This window comes from Heloderma suspectum, chromosome 11, assembly GCF_057233095.1.
Source record: "Heloderma suspectum isolate Gila_16-S chromosome 11, 16-S_ref, whole genome shotgun sequence".
NCBI classification, from domain to species: Eukaryota; Metazoa; Chordata; class Lepidosauria; order Squamata; family Helodermatidae; genus Heloderma; species Heloderma suspectum.
In genome coordinates this window covers 1667380-1689665 of record NC_139468.1, presented here as the reverse complement: position 1 = coordinate 1689665, position 22286 = coordinate 1667380, and the positions used below count along the sequence as shown (strand labels likewise).

The 22286-nt window shown below is 48.2% G+C and overlaps 1 protein-coding gene and 1 long non-coding RNA gene across 3 annotated transcripts in view; one reads left to right on the top strand and one right to left on the bottom strand.

Annotated features, from left to right (window-relative positions):
- Positions 1-890: 890 nt before the first annotated feature.
- Positions 891-2040, bottom strand: LOC146336880 (uncharacterized). The gene is made up of 2 exons (XR_014785291.1): positions 1926-2040; positions 891-1476 (listed from the first exon to the last, which is right to left on the bottom strand). It is a non-coding gene; the product is annotated as an uncharacterized LOC146336880 (long non-coding RNA).
- Positions 2041-9647: 7607 nt separating this feature from the next.
- The window catches only part of RFX7 (regulatory factor X7), a 64837-nt gene continuing 52198 nt past the window's right edge, over positions 9648-22286 (top strand). For both annotated transcript variants that reach the window (XM_084816514.1, XM_084816513.1), the window contains exon 1: positions 9648-11209. In XM_084816514.1, coding sequence (XP_084672640.1) covers positions 11064-11209 — 146 coding nt within the window. In that variant the 5' untranslated portion in view covers positions 9648-11063. The remainder of the gene's footprint in view (positions 11210-22286) is intronic.

The window sequence follows — 22286 nt, the reverse complement described above, 5'->3', positions numbered from 1 at the left end:
ATATCCAACGTGGTGTTTTTTGATAAAACCTTAATTTATATTTATTCCAAATTCTTAATACAGCCCTTCTTATGTAGTGATTATTAAAATCTACATTCACTTTTGTTTTATCATACCACAAATAACCATACCACCCATATCTCAATTCATGTCCTTCTAATTCTAAAAGTCTTCTATTTTTCAACATCACCCATTCCTTCATCCCCATCAAGCAGCAGGCAGAAAAATAGGTTTTAAAATCTGGTAATCCCAAGCCACCTCTTTCCTTTGCATCTTGTAATTTTTTTTATTTTAACTCTTGGTTTTTTTGCTTGCCATATAAACTTCGTTATCTCTCTCTGTGAGTGGTGAGAAATTCCTAGGGTGCAGTGTTTTTCTGGGTTCAGTCTCCTTTGGAAAGAGGCCACTGGAGGCTTCTGGCATTTTGCATTATTTGAGTTTATATACAAATATGCAAGCTGAGCATAGGTGGAGAAACATGGACACTCCAACATCAATCTCCACTGCCCCACATTAGATCTCTAAAGAGAAGCCACTACCCCCACCCCGCAAATGCTTCCAGAGCATCTTTCAGCTCTCTTCGTTCATATGGAAAGCAGTAGTCTGTCTCTTTTGCTCCCCTTTAATTACACTTTTACACTGCAGACACACCCACACGGTTTACATTAACCTTAGCTGGGAGGGGTGTAATATACATGCTAACCCCCCCGCCTTCTGATATTCCCAGAGTGGTTCTGTATCAAAAAGCAATCCTCTCCCATGCGGACAAATCACCTGAATATCCTGGGCTATTAACCTGTATTTTCCTTAGCAAAAGATGTGCCTGGTAACTTTGCCATTGGCAAAGTCCTTCTGTCTCCATTAACCCTCTACTGTCCAAACTCCCAATCTTATTTTTTAAATTTCATTTTATTTTTTCCCCACCCCCTTACATGCAATAGTCCGGGCATATCAAAAACAACAACAAAGGCAGAAAAATACAGAATACATTGTTCACATAAACCAGAGAGGCGGATAGGCTACAGGCAGAGTGTTATGATGCTGAGTATTGCCAACAAACATAATAAATTCATAACAATCCATAGTAAATGTATCTTGTTCCCTGCTTCCTTTTGCCAGTCATAACTTATTTGTTAATTTTTCTGTTAAGGCAGTCTTCCAAACCCGGGCCCACCAAGTGTCTAATGAGACTCCTCTTATGTCCTTCCAAAACTGAGCAATAACCAGCCTAGCTGCCAACAAAAATCCTGCCAACGGCTTAGGGCATCTCCACACCAGCCTAAAATCCTGCATTTAAAACGGGGCTTTCTGCTTCCATGACTCCCTTTTTCACCTGCTTCCTTTCCCCCTCCATCTCCCTGTATCTGAGTCTTCCATTGTCTTTCATTATCTCGCTCCTCTTCTTGCCGCTTTTCCTCTCTTCAAGGAGGGAACTCAAGCGGGAACACAATGGCGTAATAGCTCATTATCTGTGATCTATTTAAAAACGGAACAAAGGGCATTTAGTGCAGGAGAGGTTCACAGAGTCATGTAAAGAGCCCACAAACTTCCCTGAAGGAGCAATCTCAATCGCGGGATAAAAGCTCTGTGTGAAGAAAGCCTTAGAGAAGCAATTTCTATTATTTCCCCAAAACACTCCTAACAGTGCCAACTCCAGTGTTCTCTCCAATCGCTGTCCAACTATTTTATCAATTTCACCAAAGACTGCAGACCAAAACTTTGCCACTTTTACACAGGACCACAACATATGCTGGGTTGATCCTGGTTCCTTGCATCCCCTCCAGCACAATCTCGATAAATCCTGATGAATATGATCTCCCAATCTTACAACAATATTATAATTAATGTTTGGTTTTACATCTTATTGTTACATAAAGAGCTATGGCTGGGAAGTGGAATATATATATTTTTAAATAAATACTTACCTCCTTACCTTCCTGGTGGGCTCTGAGCCTGGTAAGTGCAGATATTGCAGTCCACACTTGGTTGTGTACTAAAGCAAAAGTCTTCTAGTATCCATTAAACACAATCCAAGGGGAGCTGAGAAGAACAAACAAGGTTAACATCGGGACGTAATGAGGAACTCTAAAGCATAAAGGGTCTCAAATAGGAGACTCTGAGAGCAGGACATCTTGCTTTCTTCACCTTTGTGGTAGTTTAACTTGCCAGAGGAAGGAGCTGCAGATGGCCTGAAGAAAATATGGCAGCTACCAGCAAAACAGGTCAAGTAACCCAAGGGATCAATAGGGATCCACCTAATCAAGTGTCTGGCTCTGGCCTGGCCCCTCAGCAGGAGCTGCATTGGGGAATTATGTAGTACAGGCTTGGGAGAATGTGTGTGTGGAGCACTCTTGTTTATGGGAGCCAGCTTATGTATGGCATATCAGGACTTGGCCAAGGGTGGCTACCTGAACTGAGACCCAAAGGGTGAGATGAAAAAAGGGGCCTGAAGAGCAGCGTTTGCTACTTGGCTGACTGCGTTGGGGCAGAAGCCTGGGCTCCTAGTATTTATTCGAGGCCTAGCCAATCCAGAGGCTTCAGCCTGCCCGCCAAGCACAAGGCCTGATGTTGCTTGACTCTGCTTGCTTCTCTGAAGGTGCCAAAGGAAGGTGGTGGTAATCTCTGGGATCAGGGCCAGTGCCACCAGTAGGCAGAGTGAGGCGGCTGCCTCAAGCAGCAAATATTGAGGAGTGGTAGGAGAGGACATGTCTGTGTGCCACATGGCCTCCCCTGCACCTCTAAGCCAGCCTGTTGCCTTCAGCACTAGAGGATGTTGCCCCATTGCCAGTGTTGAACTAAATTGCAATGGCCAGGCCAGGCGGGTTCTGTATGTGGAATTGGGGGTGGGGTGGGACCTTCCCCTTCACCTCGGGCAGCGAAACGTCTTGTGCCAGCCCTGTCTGGGATAGAACACCGTCTCGGTTACGGGTGGGCCCAACCGCTAGGGTGCTAAGAGCAGGGGCTTCCCCAGCTTGGACCTGCCTGCTGAGTGAATAGGGTTTTGTTGGAGCTCATTGTTGTTGTTCAGTCGTGTCCGACTCTTCGTGGCCCCATGGACCAGAGCACGCCAGGCCTTCCTGTCCTGCGCTCTCTCCCGGAGCGTGCTCAAGTCCATATTCATTGCATCGGTGATGCTATCTAGCCATCTCATCCTCTGCCGTCCCCTTCTCCTTTTGCCTTCAGTCTTTCCCAGCATCAGGGTCTTTTCCAGGGAGTTTTCTCTTCGCATTAGGTGGCCAAAATATTGGAGCTTCAGCTTCATTATCTGTCCTTCCAAGGAGCACTCAGGGTTGATTTCCTTTAGGATGGACTGATTTGACCTCCTTGCAGTCCAGGGGACTCGTAAAAGTCTTCTCCAGCACCACAGTTCGAAGGCATCAATTCTTCGGCGCTCAGGACCAGTGCTTTTTTTCATTCTCTTGTTCTTTCCTGAGTCCCAAAGAGCTTGAGGAAGAACAGGAAAGAAGAAGAAAATGACCTGCATAGCATCACTGCTCTTCTGCCACCTTGCAGCTGAGAGAGGTGTGTCCCTAAGGCGCAAACCAAATGCTATGATGGCTTTCTTCCTCTCCCCTGTGGTGGAGAACAAGTCAGCCACCATTTTTGCTCTCCCAGCCTCATGTGGAAGGCATAGTTCTGAGGCACAAGCCAGTGGTCAAAATGGCTTCCTTCCTTCCCGTTCATTGCAGAGAGCAAGTCCACCTCCGTTCAAATTGGCAGACAGGCTGCTTTTTGCTCCCTAGTCATCGGAAGGGAAGGAGCAAGCTGAGAAGGCAGATGGCTGGCCCCAGCTTCCTTCCGCCTCACGTCAGCAACCATAAGTAGAGGCCACAAATCCTGCCTTGATGTGGAGGTGTTGCCAATCATTCCCCAGGGGGGTCCATGAGGCCTCTCCCGTTTCCCGCCATTTTTAACTGCAGCACTGTTACCAGCATTGTGCCGCCCCCCCCCCCCACACACACACCTCACAGAGGCAGAGCAGTACTTTGGGAAAGATGGCAGGTCTGCCTCTCCTCTTCTGCGCAGGCAGCTCCGCCTTCGCCTTTGGGATGCAGGGTTGGCGCAGCACTGAGGGACAAGCAAAGGAGCGGGGGACGGCAGCTGTCATTCTCCCACCCTCCTACCCAAGCAGCTCCCTTCCCCGCCTGAGGTGCAAGCAGCAGCACAGCTGCCCAGGAGCTGAGGCACATGTCAGGAACTAACAACTTTAAAGGGTCACAACACAAAACCATTCACCTGCTTGGGTTTTCTCTCCTTCCTTTATTGAATGGATGCTTTATCAGGGTTTTATTGTGAGAACTGTAGCTGAAAGCTTTGGTGCCCTTTCCTAAGGACTGGCCCCTCTCTTCATGGATCTGTTGAGGCGCAGGGCGCAAATCCCAGGGCCTGCCCAAGACATTTTGCTGCCTGAGGTGGAGCAGCAAAGAGCCTCCCCCCGCGTCAAGGAGCACAGCGCCCAGGGCTGGCTGAGCTGCTATGCACCTGAGGCAGAACATTCCACAAGCACCTCTCCCATCCTTGGCAGTAATACCAATTAAATAGCTAACAATTTGCTGCCCTCTCATGACACCCAGAATCTGCTACCTGAGGCAGTCACCTCACTCTGGCCCAGGCTGGTCCTGGGAACCCCTGAAGTTTAGGTTAAGTGGAAGTTGCCCTGTAACATTCCCAAAGCAAAAGCAGCATGGAAGAATATTCCCGCTCACTTCTCCTCAGACATGTGAGGAGAATGGCGCCTTCTCAGGTGCAGAAGCAGTTCCTGAGGAGTAATGTTTGACAAGATGTTGGGGAAAACAATGGCCAGGACCAGACATAATTGCCAGCTTTCTACCTGTTGTTGGAACAAAAGTACCTTCTGGCATACCACAGACAAAGCAGAGAAACACCTTTTGGCTGAGCAGCAGATTCCCGCTATTTTTCCCTCAGTGGCAAGTCAAATCCATTTTTTCTTTTGTCAGTTTCCCTTTCCTAAGGGGCTCTGGCTTTTTGGGTGGGGCAGGAGGGCTGATCCTTAGGCAGAGTGAAGCAGCTGCCTCAAGAAGCTGATTTTGAGTGCCATGAAAGGGCAGCAAATTCTTTTATTACTCTATTTTTACCTCCAAAGGGACACTTGTGGGATTTTCTGCCCCGGGTGCCAAAAAAAAAAAAAAAGTTCGCCAGCCTTAGGTACTATGCACCTTGTTGGGGATGCAGGAAGCACCATTTGCTATTTCGCCTCAGGCAGCTAAATGTCTTAGGCAGGACCTGGGTGGGGTGGTTAAAGACAATAAACCTCCAGGCAGGGCATATTTTCTTAAGCTATGTTATTGTACAGCACCTACTGTCTGAAGCAGTTTATAACGAATTTGTTGTTGTTGTTGTTCAGTCGTTCAGTCGTGTCCAACTCTTCGTGACCCCATGGACCACAGCACGCCAGGCCTTCCTGTCCTGCGCTCTCTCCCGGAGCGTGCTCAAGTTCATATTCATTGCATCCGTGATGCTATCTAGCCATCTCATCCTCTGCCGTCCCCTTCTCCTTTTGCCTTCAGTCTTTCCCAGCATCAGGGTCTTTTCCAGGGAGTTTTCTCTTCGCATTAGGTGGCCAAAATATTGGAGCTTCAGCTTCATTATCTGTCCTTCCAATGAGCACTCAGGGTTGATTTCCTTTAGGATGGACTGATTTGACCTCCTTGCAGTCCAGGGGACTCGTAAGAGTCTTCTCCAGCACCACAGTTCGAAAGCATCAATTCTTCGGCGCTCAGCCTTCCTTATAGTCCAGCTCTCACAGCCATACATTACTACTGGGAAAACCATAGCTTTGATTAGACGGACCTTTGTCGGCAAGGTGATGTCTCTGCTTCTTACTATCCTGTCTAGGTTGGCCATAGCTTTCCTCCCAAGGAGCAAGCGTCTTTTAATTTCATGGCTACAGTCACCGTCTGCGGTGATCTTGGAGCCCAAGAAAGTAAAATCTGTCACTGCTTCCATTTCTTCCCCTTCTATATGCCAGGAAGTGATGGGGCCAGATGCCATGATCTTCGTTTTTTTAATGTTGAGTTTCAAACCAGCTTTTGCACTCTCCTCTTTCACCCTCAACAAGAGGCTCTTGAGATCCTCTTCGCTTTCTGCCATTAGGGTGGTATCGTCTGCATATCGGAGGTTGTTGATAATTCTCCCAGCAATCTTAATTCCGACCTCTGATTCATCCAACCCGGCATTTCTCATGATGTACTCTGCATATAAGTTAAATAAGCAGGGTGACAATATGCAGCCTTGTCGTACTCCTTTCCCAATTTTGAACCAATCGGTTGTTCCATGTCTGGTTCTTACTGTTGCTTCTTGACCCTCGTACAGGTTTCTCAGGAGACAGGTAAGGTGGTCTGGTACTCCCATCTCTTTCAGAATTTGCCACAGTTTGTTGTGATCCACACAATCAAAGGCTTTAGTGTAGTCAATGAAGCAGAAATAGATGTTTTTCTGGAATTCTCTTGCTTTCTCCATGATGCAGCGAATGTTGGCGATTTGATCTCTAGTTCCTCTGCCTCTTCTAAACCCAGCTTGTACTTCTGGTAGTTCTCGGTTCGCATACTGCTGAAGCCTAGCTTGTAGGATTTTGAGCATCACCTTGCTGGCATGTGAAATGAGTGCAATTGTGCGGTAGTTTGAACACTCTTTGGCATTGCCCTTCTTTGGAATTGGAATGTAAACTGACCTTTTCCAGTCTTGTGGCCACTGTTGAGTGTTCCAGATTTGTTGGCATATTGAATGCAGCACTTTAACAGCATCATCTTTTAGGATTTTAAATAGCTCAGCTGGAATACTGTCATCTCCGCTAGCTTTGTTGTTACTAATGCTTCCTAAGGCCCACTTGACTTCACTCTCGAGGATGTCCGGCTCAAGTTCAGTGACGGCACTATCATGGCTATCAGGGACATTCAGATCTTTCCTGTATAGTTCTTCTGTGTATTCTTGCCACCTCTTCTTAATCTCATCTGCTTCTGTTAGGTCCCTGCCTTCTTTATCCTTTATCATGCCCGTCTTTGCACAAAACATTCCCTTGAGATCTCCAATTTTCTTGAAGAGATCTCTAGTCTTTCCCATTCTGTTGTTTTCCTCGATTTCTTTGCATTGTTCATTTAAGAAGGCCTTCTTGTCTCTCCTTGCTATTCTCTGGAACTCTGCATTCAGTTGGGTATATCTTCCCTTTTCTCCCTTGCTTTTCGCTTCCCTTCTTTCGTGAGCTACTTGTAAAGCCTCATCAGACAGCCACTTTGCTTTCTTGCATTTCTTTTTCTTTGGGATGGATTTCGTTGCTGCCTCCTGAACAATGTTACGGACCTCCGTCCATAGTTCCTCAGGCACTCTGTCTATCAGGTCTAATCCCTGAAATCTATTCCTCACCTCCACTGTATATTCATCAGGGATATGATTTAGGTCATACCTGAACGGTTTAGTGGTTTTCCCTACGTTCTTCAATTTCAGCCAAAATTTTGCAAGAAGCAGCTCATGATCTGAGCCACAGTCAGCTCCAGGTCTTGTTTTTACTGACTGTATGGAGCTTCTCCATCTTTGGCTGCAAAGGACATAATCAATCTGATTTCGATATTGACCATCTGGTGATGTCCATGTGTAGAGTCGCCTCTTGTGCTGTTGGAAAAGAGTGTTTGCTATGATCAGCATGTTCTCTTGGCAAAACTCTATTAGCTTTTGTCCTGCTTCATTTTGTACACCAAGGCCATGCCTGCCTGTTATCCCGGTGATTTCTTGACTTCCTACTTTAGCATTCCAATCCCCTATGATGAAGAGGACATCTTTTTTTGGTGTTAGTTCTAGAAGGTGTTGTAGGTCTTCATAGAACCGATCAACCTCAGCTTCTTCGGCATCAGTGGTTGGGGCATAGACTTGAATTACTGTGATGTTGAATGGTTTGCCTTGGATTCGTACTGAGATCATTCTATCGTTTTTAAGATTGTACCCCAGTACTGCTTTTCCCACCCTTTTGTTGACTATGAGTGCTACTCCATTTCTTCTAAGGGATTCTTGCCCACAATAGTAGATATGATGGTCACCTGAATTAAATTCGCCCATGCCTGTCCATTTTAGTTCGCTGATTCCCAAGATGTCGATGTTCAATCTTGCCATCTCATGTTTGACCACCTACAGCTTACCTTGATTCATTGATCTGACATTCCAGGTTCCTAAACAATATTGTTCTTTACAGCATCGGATTTTCTTTTCACCACCAGACACATCCACAGCTGAGTGTCCTTTCGGCTTTGGCCCAGCCGCTTCACTCTTTCTGGCGCTACTTGGAAATACCCTCTGCTCTTCCCCAGTAGCATATTGGACACCTTCCGACCTGAGGGGCTCATCTGCCGGTGTCATATCTTTTAGCCTTGTGATACGTTCCATGGGGTTTTCTTGGCAGGAATACTGGAGTGGGTTGCCATTTCCTTCTCCAGTGGACCACATTTTGTCAGAACTCTCTGCCATGACCTGTCCGTCTTGGGTGGCCCTGCACGGCATAGCTTATGGCTTCACTGAGTTACGCAAGCCCCTTCGCCACAACAAGGCAGTGATCCATGAAGGGGATACATATAACGAATACATATTATTAAATTTTAGCATGCATTTCAAGCACTGAAAGCAATTCTTGTCATTTCAGTAATCCTTACTGCAGCCCTATAAGATAGACCAGTATGATTACCCCTATATGGCAGATTAGGTTGAGGGAGCTGAGGAGGAGAAGTATTGGGTTGACGAAGGGCAAAACTAGACAGGACATCATTCACATTAGCAAGCGCGAGTGTGTGTTTTAAGTAAATAGCAGTTTATGGCCTGAAAACCAGATTGGACCAAGAGGGGAGTGAGGAGGTAGCTTTAACCCAGCCTTCCCCAACCCGGAACTCTCCAGATGTTTTGGATTAAAACTCCTAGGATTCCTGACCATTGGCCATGTTGGCTGGGGCTGATGGAAGTTGAAGTACAAAACATCTGGAGGGCACCAGGTTGGAAGTTGCTTTAACCCTTTGCCAGGTGCCAAATTTGGAAAAGGGTCCTCATATCTGTTTACTTAAAAATAGGTTACCTCAGGGATCACCTTCACTGCTATAATCCTGCTTGTCGCTTAGGTCATAATCAGGAGCACTGCTCATGTGTCCGCTGGATAGAATAGCTAGATTGGCAGGTATACGGGGCAGAGTTTTCTTTGTGGTGGCCCCTCAGTTGTGGAATTTCACCCCTGCTGAATTTCACCCTGCACCTTTGGTGCAGGCCTTTAAAAATTCTTTAAAGATCTTCTTAAACTGGCTTTTCTTACGTGTGGTCTGCTCATTAAAATCTCAAACTTGGCTTAATTTCCTCAGTTTTGATAGTGCTGTTTTTGTATATTTCTATGTGCTTGTGTCAAACCCCCTTATTGATCATGAGCCAGTTTGTAAAGGTACATCTCTGGAACTGCTATTTGAGTGGTGCCATGACTAGTTCACAACTATCAGGGTCTCAGGGATGAATGCTGCTTACTGTGCTCTTTGGGAGAGCGTGTGGGGCATGTGTACGCACAGGTGCACGTAGGCTTCAGCACAGAAGGGCACAGCGGTGTGCAACATCAACTCCCATCCTCAGCCTCTGGCCTGGCCAGGCTTAGGACAACTACAAGGCGCTTGGCCTTCTGCCCTCCCTGGGCAACAGAGCAGGGGCTTTGTTCTGCTGCCCCGCAGACCCTGATGTCAGTAGTGGGAGAGGACACGCCAGGACAGGATGGTGAGGGTGAAGCAGGCCCTGCTCTGCCCTTTATTGGGCCTGCCATGAACCTGGACCTTCCCAGCACGGCCCAAAGGAAGGGGCAGCAGCCGGCCATCGCCATCCTGCCCACTGTCACCTGGGGGGCCACCACTGAGCCCTTCGGTGTGCGCTGGCAAGGCAGCCCTGGCCTAAGGTGGGCTGGGATGCTGTCGGGTGCCTGCGGGAGCCTTTTCGCAGCAGGCCTCCGGCGGCAGGTGGACGGGCAGGCGGCTATGGCGCGGCGCAATCCTCTGCACGTCTACCCGGAACGAAGGAAGCCCCATCGAACTCAACGGGGCCCGCTTCTGGGTAGGGACGTCTCGGGTCGCACCGCTGGCGGGTCCCCCCGCGCCTGCACTCAAGTCGCGCGCGCTCTCCGCTCCGCACGGCGCAGGCTCTGGCAGACGGGCGCCAAGGGCGCAGCCCTGGGCGGAAGCCTGCTGCGCGCCAGCTGCCGCCTCGCCCGGAAGGCGCCTTCGGAGCGCGGCCGGGCTGCAGCGGGCCCGCGCCGCGCGCTCCGAAGGGCCCGCTTTCCTCCCGGCCGAGAGCCGGCCTGCCGGGACACAGAGGGCGGCCGGCTCGGCGGAAACCGGCCAGCGCGCGTCGGAATGGGGCCGGGTCTCCTGCGCGCCGACCCGGCCAGGGGCGTCTCCGAAGGCCGAGGCGGCGCCCCGCCCGGCGCCCCAGCGAGGGCTCCCCCGGGCACAAGCGCGGAGGACGAAGGGCCGCGCCTCCTCCCCGCCTCCCGCCGGGCGGGCACGCGCGCCCCACTTCGCCGCCGGCCTCCTCCCCCGCCCGCTCGCGCGCTCCCCCTCCCGCGGCGACGGCAGGGCGGGCGCCCAACTGAGCCTGCGCGCACGGCGGACGGGCTGCCCGGCCGGCCGAGTCGGCGGCGGCAGGGGGAGGTTGCCGGGGAGGCGGCCGGGCGGAGCGGGGCGGAGCGGAGCCGACCAGGAGCGGCTGCTGCGCGGCCGGGCTCCCCCCTCCCGCTCCTTCCTCCCGCGCGCCCGGGCCGCGATGCGCCTCCCTCGCCTCTCAGCGTAGCGGCGGCAGCAGCGGGAGGCTCCTCCCCCGGCGGCGGCGGCGGCGCCTCCTGCCCGGGATGCGCCCCTCCAGCCAGCAGCCGGGCCAGGCGGCTGCCGCGAGGGCTGCTGCGGCGGCGGCGGCGGCGGCGGCGGGGAAGGCCTAGCCGAGCTGCGCGTCCTCCCCTCCCCTCCGCCCGCCCCTCGCCCTCCTCCCTCGCTCTCCTCCCTCGCTCGCTCGCTCTTTCCTCCTCCGCTAGCTAGCCCGACCCGGCAGTGATGGCAGACGAGCCGCAGCAGCCGCCGCCGCCGCCCGAGCCCCCCAGCGGCGGCCCGGCGGCCCCCCCCTCGCTACCGGCGCTGGTGCCCGGGCTGCAAGGGACGGAAGCCAGCGCGCTGCAGCACAAGATCAAGAACTCCATTTGGTGAGCCGGGGGGGCGGGGGCGGGGGGGCGCCGCTGTCCTGCCTGTTGCGTGTCGACAGGGCGCCGGCCCTGGGTCCGCTCTGCCCGCCGCCGGCGCGCCTCCGGGCGCCGCGCTTCTGATGCTTGCCCAGCGCCGCCGCCGCCTCCCCGCCCCGCGCATGGCGCTGCCGCCTGGCGGAATCCCGCAGCGCGCCTTCGGCGGCGGCAGCAGCAGCAGGAAGGCGGCGCGGCGCGGCCGGCGGCGGGGCGGGCGCGTGTCTGCAGCGCGGGGGAGGGGGAGTGGAAGATGTGTTTACTTGGCTCTGCGGCGGGCGGGCGGGCGGGCCGGCCAGACGCGCTCGCGCGGAGCGAGCCTCGGCGGTGCGCGCGTGTGTGCGCAGGAGGCGCGTGCAGGCAGCGCCGCACAAAAGCTCGCCAGGCGGCTGGGCTCGGCGGCAGCGGGCGGCTCCGCTCAGCCGCGGGGGCCCCCGAATGGCACGTGCACAGCGGCGGACGGTCGTCCGGCGAACGGGCATCGCCTCGCCCGGCGGCTCGGCTCGGCTCGGCTCGGCTCCTCCGCCCCCCAGGAAGGCGCGTTTGTCGGAGGAGGCGGGGGCCGCCTCTGCCGCATGTTGACATGCACTCCTCCCCTCCCTGCTGCAAACACCCAGAATGGGGTGACTTGCCTCTCGCTCGGCGGCAGCAGCCCCTCGCTTGTTTACAGCCGCCGCAGCCCTCCGCCCCTTTTCGGCGCTGGTGCCCCCCCCCCCCCCGGTCAGAAGCAGACCTCTCCTTTCGGCAAGAGAGCTGCAGGAGGTGTTCGTTCAAAACAGACTGCAGTACGTCGTTCCCTGGGTCGTTCTCCTGGATGCAGGGACTCGCAGCGGTCTGCCATTGAGGATTTGACGATGAATCTGGGCATGTGAAGAGGAGGAGGCATCTGCTTTTGCCTTGTTCTGCTGAATTTAACCCCTTTCTCCCGTCCCTTTTTTGCAAACCCCAAATGCATGAAAACAACGTGGCTTTTAATGCTTTACAAAAAATCTGCAAGGGCCTGCTCTTCCCATGTGTACATGCATAATCTCTTTGAACTCTTCAATAAATTTGCTTTTGTGCTGCTCTGAGATATGCATAGAACGAATTGAAATCTATATGACATAAAATATATAGGGTATATTCAATCCTCTCCTTTGCTGTGATTGTCAGTAGAGATAATACAGGTTGTGTGAAGGAATTGCATTTGGAATAATAATTATTACAAGCAGACTGTGGGGCATAGACTACGTATTACATTGTTGTTAAAAAGTCTTGAAAAAGGTTCAGTCTACTGACTCCATAATCTACATACCATTGTTTTGTTTACAGAATGCCATGAGTTAGAGAATTCATCCACTAACAGTCTCTCCATCAGGGTCCTGTTTGTGTTTTAAATTACTGCAGTTGCTATTCCAAATGTTTGACTTACAGTACTGTTTTTTAGACACCCACTTAAAAATATTATTTTTCTATTCTCCCAGTGTTCAGAAATCAGTGTGTTTACATTAGTGGCATTCAGGGGAGGTGTAACATCCAAGTTGGAAGACAAAATGGCTACTGACTAAAACGTCTCCCTTTTACATGAATGTCGATGTATACAGGCTTAGTTCAAGCACAAGCCCCAAACTTGCTTGTTTCATTTCAATGCATACAGAGACAATGGAAACATCTCTTACACGGCTTTTTAAAAGACAAACAAAAATATATCCTTAGAGGAGCAACTTGCTAACTACTGCTCCTGCATGGCCTTTGTTGTTTTAATTTAGGGCTTGCTGGGGAACCTGTTGGGAGTGAGTAGAGGATGCCCAGTGGCAGTACTTGCTGGACAGTGCCCTTGCTGGGAATGTGGTCAGTCGCCCAGTGCAGAGTACCCAGAGCCATCCACACATCATAGATGGGGGCAGATTGCCCTAAACACCCTCTGTTGGAAGGAAGCCCCATTGATCTCAAAATACCTTATGTGTCAAGCGTTTAGGATTCTGTCCTTAGGGCACGTACTCCAGATAAGGATTAGCTCCCTTTTAATGCATTAGCTGCTCTTTGGTACTCAAAGACTGTAATCCTGAGCAGGAAGGGAGTCCCTTTGAGCTCAGTGTGAAACATGTTTAGGAGTTGGAATGTATTCGATTTGGGTTTCACCTTTCCTCCAAGTTGTCTTGGGGCAACATAAATGTGGCTGTCCCTTCTTATTCCTGCAACAGCAACTTGGTATGGTAACTAGGCTGAGAGAGAGTCCGCGGTCACCCTGCGGGCCGGGCCGGGTGGGAGCATGCGGCCCCAAGTCTTCCTGATCCCGGTCCAGGCTCCTAGCCTTACCCTGCTGGGTGACCGTTCATCACTTTCTCAATAATGGGTCTGCGGGTGGGATGATGATTCAGATGCATATAAATGATTTTGGAAATAGAACCAGGAAGTGGAATTGGCTCTTGGTGTGATTAATCTGAAGTTAAAGGAGTATCATCTTGTTGAATAGGAGCCCTTGAGCCATTCCTCCCAGGTTTTCACATTCAGGCCATGTCTGTGAGACAGCAACTGAAAAATGTCTAATACAGTTTCCAACTTGGTCAGCACGCCCATAATATCACGCTCCTTTGCATACTGTATAGATGTGCGCCATTCGAGTGTTATGCCTGTGGCTGGCGGTGGAAGTGGCACGTGCTCTTGCTTTGTGCTATGCTGTAGTAAACAGTCTTCAGTTGAATGGCTTATCTTTGTGTTTACTGGTGTCCATGTGCTTGGCCAGGAATTTCATAGAGCACAGCTCATTCTTGCAATTATATTGCACCTTGGAAGGCCACACCAATCTTATGCCCTACGGCTTTGGAACAGGGTGGAGTAAAAATCCCATAAATAAGGGAAAGTGCTGTGTACAATCGGTGGCAAGTAGCCTGTGCTCTCCATTAAGACTTCGCAATAAGGCTTAAATGACATCTCATATTGCCAACTAACTTTACTGAAAAGAGCATCTGAAGGTCTGTATATTAACCCCTGATATTTAGGGAGGATTTAACCCAACTGACTTCATTGCAGTCCAAGATACACTTCCTAGGGAATAATCCTGATTGAATAGAATGGGAATTCTGAGTAAATGCGTATAGGATTGCAATGTTAGTAGCACCCAGTTGGTGAGTTCATGCCCATTTGAGCCAGTCTGGTATAGTGGTGGGTGTGTCAGACCAGGACTGGGGAAGCCCAAGTTCAAAGCCCTGCTCACCCATGGAGTTTGCTGGGTAATCTTGGACTAGTTACTGCCTCTCAGCCAAGCCTTCTTTACAGGGCTTTTTTGAGGATAAAAGGGGTGTGTGTGCATGTGGGGGGGAGATGGAGAGAATCATGTATGCTGCCCTTGAGCTCCTTGGAGGAAAGGTGAGGTAAAAATGGAATAATAAATAAATACATAAAACTAAAGATATGCTTCTTTCCACAGTAAATTGTAATTAGGGCTGTCCCCTACTTAAAGAGCTCTCAGATGTTAATTCATCTGCTTATTAGTGGATTATATCTAAAAAAATACTTCAATATAGCTGCCCTTTTAAGGTATGGAAGGAAGTGTACCGTAACTTACCATACTGTAAACAGAAGCTCCTTGAGAGCTCCATGAGAAGGAAAGGCTGTCTTTTAAGCTTCCCTGTTGCAGTAGCACGCTCATGCCAAAATGCCCCCCCACAAAATAAAGTGTGCCCTTAAGTTGCAACCCCAATTTGATCTTGCTGATTAAACGGTGGCCCCCACTGATTGATCAGCTAATGCTGTAATTGATCACCAATTAAACATGCTCTCCCAGTTGTCACTGTGAAAGGGTAAAGCAATATATAGCAGCTACTAAAATTGAAGACTTGGAGGTCATAAACATGTCTGAGCATGTCCTTCCCCTGGAAGGGCAACGGTTATTGTAGGATGTGACATTGGTGGCCTTTCGCAGCACAGTTAGTTTATTATTTTAGCTATGGGTTAATTTATTTTGGTGATTAAAATGAGTTTGGCAGAAGTGTAGCAGCTCAACTGTAATTGTTGATAAAACCCAAACAACAGGGTTAGGTTTCACTTGTGAAAAGCCGTTGGTTGGAGCAGCTTCTGTCCTGGAGGCTATTGAAAATGCTTCGTTATGTTCTGGTTTATTTTCATAACTTTTTAAAAAGTGGGTGGGAAACCTGTGGCCCTCCAGATGTAGTTGGACTCAAACCCCCATGAGCCCCAGCCAGCATGGCCATGGTGGTGATGAGATTTGTAGTCCAACCACATCTGGAGGGCCACAGGTCCCCCAGCCCTGCTTTAAAGGCAGCAGAAAGGAATGAAAGCTAGAAAATGCCCTTAGACACTCAACAGTGGCAAAAGTAAATGGAAATACTCGGGATTTGGAAGTAAGCTTGAATCTGGATGCATCTGGCTTTCAGGTGTTCAAGCTCAGGGGATGTCATTTATCAGTGCAAGTGGTATGAGAAGAGGTTCCCTTATCCTGGACTGGCACAGCTGGATGTGCAACTGTACCTGGTTGCACGGAGCCAGAACATGCATTGCTAGTAGCAGATAGGGAGTTCAGACAAGCCTATTTGTGACTAGATGGTGAGATTGCCCGTCCTGGCCTTGGCAGTGGCACTTGTTTATGCAGCAGCTCCTAGCACTGATGAGTCCAAGGATGGCTTTGGGATCTCCTGCCTACACCATGCTAAAGATTCCCCCTCTGTTCTCTGGGCAGACTTTCAGTCCCCGTCCAGTTCTTGGTCCCTTCCTACACATTTTCGTTTTCCTCTAAGTAACACATTTTGGGCTAGGTGGGCCACAGTATAACACTTTTGCAATACTCCAGAATTGATTTTTAATCTGTAATGGAGCTGGTGTGGTGTGTAGTGGCTAAGGTTGCAACTTCATGAACACTTAGCTGGGAGCAAGCCCCATTGGCCTTTGTGGGGCTTACTCCTGAGTAAAATGGAATAGGATTGAACTGCATGAGTGTGATCTAGGAAGTCTGATTCAGATGTCACCTCAGCCACAAACTCAGGTGGCCTTAAATTAGCCAATACTTTTTCATCCTCAGCACTCTCCCCCTAAATGTCTGCATAATGTCTAAGTTAGCCTTCCGCAACCTGGTGCCCTCCAGATGTCTTGGACTACAGCTCCCAGCATTCCTGACCATTAGCCAAGTTGGCTGGGGTTGATGGGTGTTGAGGTCCAAAACATCTGGAGGTCAGCAGGTTGGGGAAGGCTGAAAATGCATAAGAAACGCTTTGAAAGCCATCCCATCCCAGATAAATGCTAATTCTTTATTTTATACATGCTAATAATATTAACATACTAATATTTTATTCGTTTTAGTTTGAGATATTATTAGGCACTCTGGGAGTGCTTTGAGGTGGAAGAGCGAGATATACATATATGAAATAAACATGCTAGTATTGGTAGTCTTTTCTGAGACGCAAAGCAAAATGGGTTTAAGAGAACTTGTGAAGATTAGGAGGGAGGTACCATTAAATAAATTTTAATAAAATTAGATAAAATAACAAATACATAATACAAAGTGTAAAAAGTAGTTATAAAAATTTAATTCTATAGGAAACGGTATAAAATTGTACCAGAATGGGTGATGGCATCCAAACCTGCATGTGTTGACTTTTCATATGCAGGACCTTATCTCAAATTTAATCCATGCTTCGGGTTAGCAAATGCAGGCCACTTGTTATGAGACAGGAGGGAATGGTGTTCTTCCCTTCTGTTGTATCCAGTGACCCTCCGAAGTAGATGAAACAGACGAGAGTGATTTTCTTGTCCAGGTTTGAAAATTAACAAAACTGAATGTTTGGGGGTTATAGAGAGCGGAGGACAGGAAGGCCTGGCGTGCTGTGGTCCATGGGGTCACGAAGAGTCAGACATGACTGAACGACTGAGCAACAACAACACTTTTTATCCCACTGACAAAGACCCTTGGGGTTGAAGTGTGTCTGGGATAGGTTGATGTGTATTAGTATAACCTATTATATGGTTATTACAAATCAGGAATATTAAATACGCTTTTGCACTGTCTATCTTTCGTTTTGGTACAACTTTATATGGTTTGTTATATAATTAAATGTTTATAACTACTTTTTACACTTTGTATTACATATTTGTTTGTTGTTGTTGTTCAGTCCTGTCCGATTCTTTGTGTCCATAGTTCCTCAGGCACTCTGTCTATCAGGTCTAATCCCTTAAATCTATTCCTCACCTCCACTGTATATTCAGAAGGGATATGATTTAGGTCATACCTGAATGGTTTAGTGGTTTTCCCTACGTTCTTCAATTTAAGCCGGAATTTTGCAATAAGAAGCTCATGATCTGAGCCACAGTCAGATCAGGTCTTGTTTTTACTGACTGTATAGAGCTTCTCCATCTTTGGCTGCAAAGGACATAATCAATCTGATTTCGATATTGACCATCTGGTGATGTCCATGTGTAGAGTCGCCTCTTGTGCTGTTGGAAAAGAGTGTTTGCTATGATCAGCGAATATGATTCTCTTGGCAAAACTCAATTAGCCTTTGTCCTGCTTCATTTTGTACACCAAGGCCATGCTTGCCTGTTATCCTGGTGATTTCTTGACTTCCTACTTTAGCATTCCAATCCCCTATGATGAAGAGGACATCTTTTTTTGGTGTTAGTTCTAGAAGGCGTTGTAGGTCTTCATAGAACCGATCAACCTCAGCTTCTTTGGCCTCAGTGGTTGGGGCATAGACTTGAATTACTGTGACGTTGAATGGTTTGCCTTGGATTTGTACTGAGATCTTTCTGTTGTTTTTGAGATTGTACCCCAGTACTGCTTTTCCCACCCTTTTATTGACTATGAGTGCTACTCCATTTCTTCTAAGGGATTCTTTCCCACAGTAGTAGATATGATGGTCACCTGAATTAAATTCGCCCATGCCTATCCATTTTAGTTCGCTGATTCCCAAGATGTCGATGTTCAATCTTGCCATCTCATGTTTGACCACCTCCAGCTTACCTTGGTTCATTGATCTTACCCTCCAGGTTCCTAAGCAATATTGGGCTTTACAGCATCGGACTTTCTTTTCACCACCAGACACATCCACAGCTGAGTGTCGTTTCGGCTTTGGCCCAGCCGCTTTACTCTTTCTGGCGCTACTTGGAAATTCCCTCTGCTCTTCCCCAGTAGTATATTGGACACCTTGCGACCTGAGGGGCTCATCTTCCGGCGTCATCTCTTTTAGCCTTGTGATACGTTCCAAGGGGTTTTCTTGGCAAGAATACTGGAGTGGGTTGCCATTTCCTTCTCCAGTGGACCATTGTCATTTTGTCAGAACTCTCTGCCATGACCTGTCTGTCTTGGGTGGCCCTGCACGGCATATCTTATGGCTTCACTGAGTTACGTGAGCCCCTTCGCCACAACAAGGCAGTGATCCACGAAGGGGTATTTGTTATTTTATCTAATTTTATTAAAATTTAATTAATGGTAGCTCCCTCCTAATCTTTCACTTCACAAGTTCTCTTAAACCCATTTTGCTTTGTGTGTTGATTTTGGTTTAAGATAAGACCTTTATTAATATTTGTTAGCATTTTCTGGGAACCATCATGGTGTAGTGGTTAGAGTGTTGAACTCGCACTGAGGAGACCCAACTGCAGAACTTCACTTGGCTGTAAAGCCACCTGAGGCTGCAATCCCTACAAGGTCCTACAAGGCTCATTGAGCTCAGTAGGACTTACTGCTGAGTAAAAATTATAGGATTGTGCTGTGAATGACTTTGGGCCAGCACTGGTTAGGCCTCATCTGGAGTACTGTGTCCAGTTCTGGGCACCACATTTTAAGAAGGATGCAGACAAGCTGGAGAGGGTTCAGAGGGGGGCAACAAAGATGATCAGGGGACTGGAAACAAAGCCCTATGAAGAGAGACTGAAAGAACTGGGCATGTTTAGCCGTGAGAAGAGAAGACTGAGGGGAGATAGGATAGCGCTCTTCAAGTCCTTGAAAGGTTGCCCCAGAGAGGAAGGCCAGGATCTCTTCTCGATCATCCCAGAGTGCAGGACACGGAATCTTGGGCTCAAGTTTCAGGAAGCCAGATTCCGGCTGAACATCAGGAGAAACTTCCTGACTATTAGAGCAATATGACAGTGGAACCAATGACCCAGGTAGGTGGTGGGCTCTCCCACACTGGAGGTGTTCAAGACGAGGCTGGGCAGCCATCTGTCAGGGATGCTCTGACTTGGATTCCTGCATTGAGCAGGGGGTTGGACTCGATGGCCTTGTAGGCCCCTTCCAGCCCTACTGTTCTATAATTCTGTGATCTCTCAGCCTAACCTACTTCACAGGGTGGTTGTGAGGATAAAATGGGGACGGGATGAGCCTTGTGCACTGCCCTGACCTCCTTGGGGAAAGGTGGAATAAAAGTAGCATAAATAATAAATAACAACAGTAATAAAAATAAAATATTGTGGTGTCATGCATGATATGGTTTATCAGAGGCACAACTATACAAAAACAGACAAGTGAAGTAAAGCAAAGCAAGTATGGCATGGCACAGGGACCACATTAATCAACCTGCAAGGAATATACAAAAGTCCAGCTGGTGGGATTTTTGTTTATAGACACTTCAGTAGTGCAAAAAAAAAACCTTAAAAAAACTCCCTCCCTGTAATAGCAAACTCAGGTGGGTTTGCACATCGCTTTAAGCCATGGTAGTTTATAAACTATATGTATCTCCCACACAATCAGACAATCTACTGTGTGTAGCTTATTTTCCCCACCCTCACCCCTCCTCCCTCTACAGCCCTCTGGCTTGGCTGGGATGGTATCCCAGTTCCTTTTGCGCTGGATACCACTCCCCACCCTCACACCACAGCTATGTCACATTCCTCTCTCTAAGCTGCTCAAAGGAGTGAAAACCCTGCTTATATCAAAAGAGGGTGGCATCTATATACCCTTGGAAGTTTGCAAGATTGGGACAAAACTTCATACACGGCTTCCATAGTAGGGAGGCACCTGATGCACCATCAAAACCCTGCATCCCCTTCCCCCCCGCATTCCTTTCGTTTACCCCACTGGCAGTAGCATGATTTTGACACAGGCTTCTTTTCCCACTGTGCACTATGTCGCAGTAGCGCTATTTCACAGTATGCTGTTTCACCCATTCTCGACTTCGCAGTTGCACACTTTGGATGCAGGGTAATTGGACCTATATGATGCTGTTCCTTATTTTTACTTTCCACTATGTCACAGCGCTAATTCGCAGTTGTGCACTTGGGATATAGGGTGATTGATGCTGTATCATGCTGCTCCTTATTTTCCTTTGCACTATGCCAGGGTAGTGCAGTAACACTCTTTTGGTGTTTCAGGGGTGGTTTAGAGCTTTTCTCATTAGTTGTCTGTACCTGGCTGCTAGGCAGATTTCAGAAATGGATCTGCTGGCTGGAGCAGGACAGGGTTGATCGTCTTGCTTGAACCTTGAGCAGGAGCATTCCTGTTAGAAAGTGAGGATACATTGCAGTGTTTTGTTACAAGTTCTACTTGTAAATTGTATTAATAAAATAACCAAAATATATAATACATATTTAAATATAAATGCTATACAATTGCCACATCTATAAAATCCCAAATAAGTACACAATATCTGTTGAATAATCCTTGTTCAAATAACTGATAAATCAGTTTTTGAGATAAATTATATTGTTGCCTTGTTTCTCTTCCTCTAACAGTTAGAGTCTAACTAGTCAACTGTAGCATAAAGGTATACTTGTGGATTTACTTTCCCATTCTGCAACTGTTGGAATATTAATTGTTTTCCATAATTTGCTTTAACATATTCTAGTGGCTGTTTCCAAGTATAGAATGAATTCTCTTAAGATGCGTTAGGATAGTTTAGCAAAATAGCAATGGACTTAATCCTAAATTCATATGTGTTATCAACTCTATTCTAGCTGTTATCCTATTCAAGGATATTTTTGTGAATTTACAACTTCCTTCTTCACTCTAGTATTTCCAGCATTTTTCCTCACTTATACTAGACAAAATTTGTCATGTGATATGTCAATGAGATACAGCTTTTAGAATAGTTCCCTTGCAAGTAAAAAGAGAACTGTTTTAATAAAATCTCTTCTCAAATCTTGACAGGTTATGGTTTTTGTAGGTCAAAAAAATGTACCGTGGTGGTGAGAGTGTTGGGACTGGAGGATTATGTAAGTCACCTTGGGTTCCTTGCAAGAGGAAAAAAGGCAGGATATAAATGCAATAAATAAAATCGTGCAGTGCTTAGATAGAAGCAACATTTAATAATTGATACGTACCTGTTCAGAGATGAGCATTGCAGATGAGGCCAAGTGAAATGTCCATTGCAGAAACCTCAGGTTGGCATTGACAAAATCTAATACCCCAATCCTAAACAACATCAGATGTGGGGGACTTCAGGCCCGGGGGCCAAATCTGGCCCTCCTGGGCTCCTAGTCCAGCTTCCAGGGCACCTCGAGATGGCCACGCCCTTTCCCCCAACCACTGGTATTTTGGTGACTTCTGAGCTTTTGTGCAGTTTTCTTCCCCATTCTAAAAGGCTGAAATGCCTCCCCCAAGACTTGGTTCCTGGCAGTAGGAGCTTTAAGCTACACGAAGCTGGCATTTTTGTAGTTTTGGTTGCACCCTGTTGCCTTTGGCCCCTCCCACCACTGGAATGCAGCCCCCAAGAACTTCTCTGACATTGAATTCGGCCCTTGGGCTGAAAGAGGTTCCCCACCCCTGACATATGGGGTCACAATCCAACACAGAGTAAAATTCCCTTAAGCCCATGAATTTCAGTGGATGTAGGCACACTCACCCCTGTATTGGATTGCAGTCTCTGATGTGGAAGTATGTCCTGCAGTTTTCAGTTGAACTTTCTCTCAAGTAAGTGTGTTTAGGATGGAAGCCTGAGGCAGTGTGCTGCTGTGCTAGATGTATGTGCTGAGGAGTGTGTGTGTGAATGGTCTGTTTGTGTGAGCAGTGTGGTGTTGGAAGGGGCATTCCCTCCCAGAGAATCATATTTCAGTATTTCTGGCAAGATTTCTAGTTTCAGTGAGCACTGTGTTTGCAGAGGCTGAAATGTTGCACTTCATC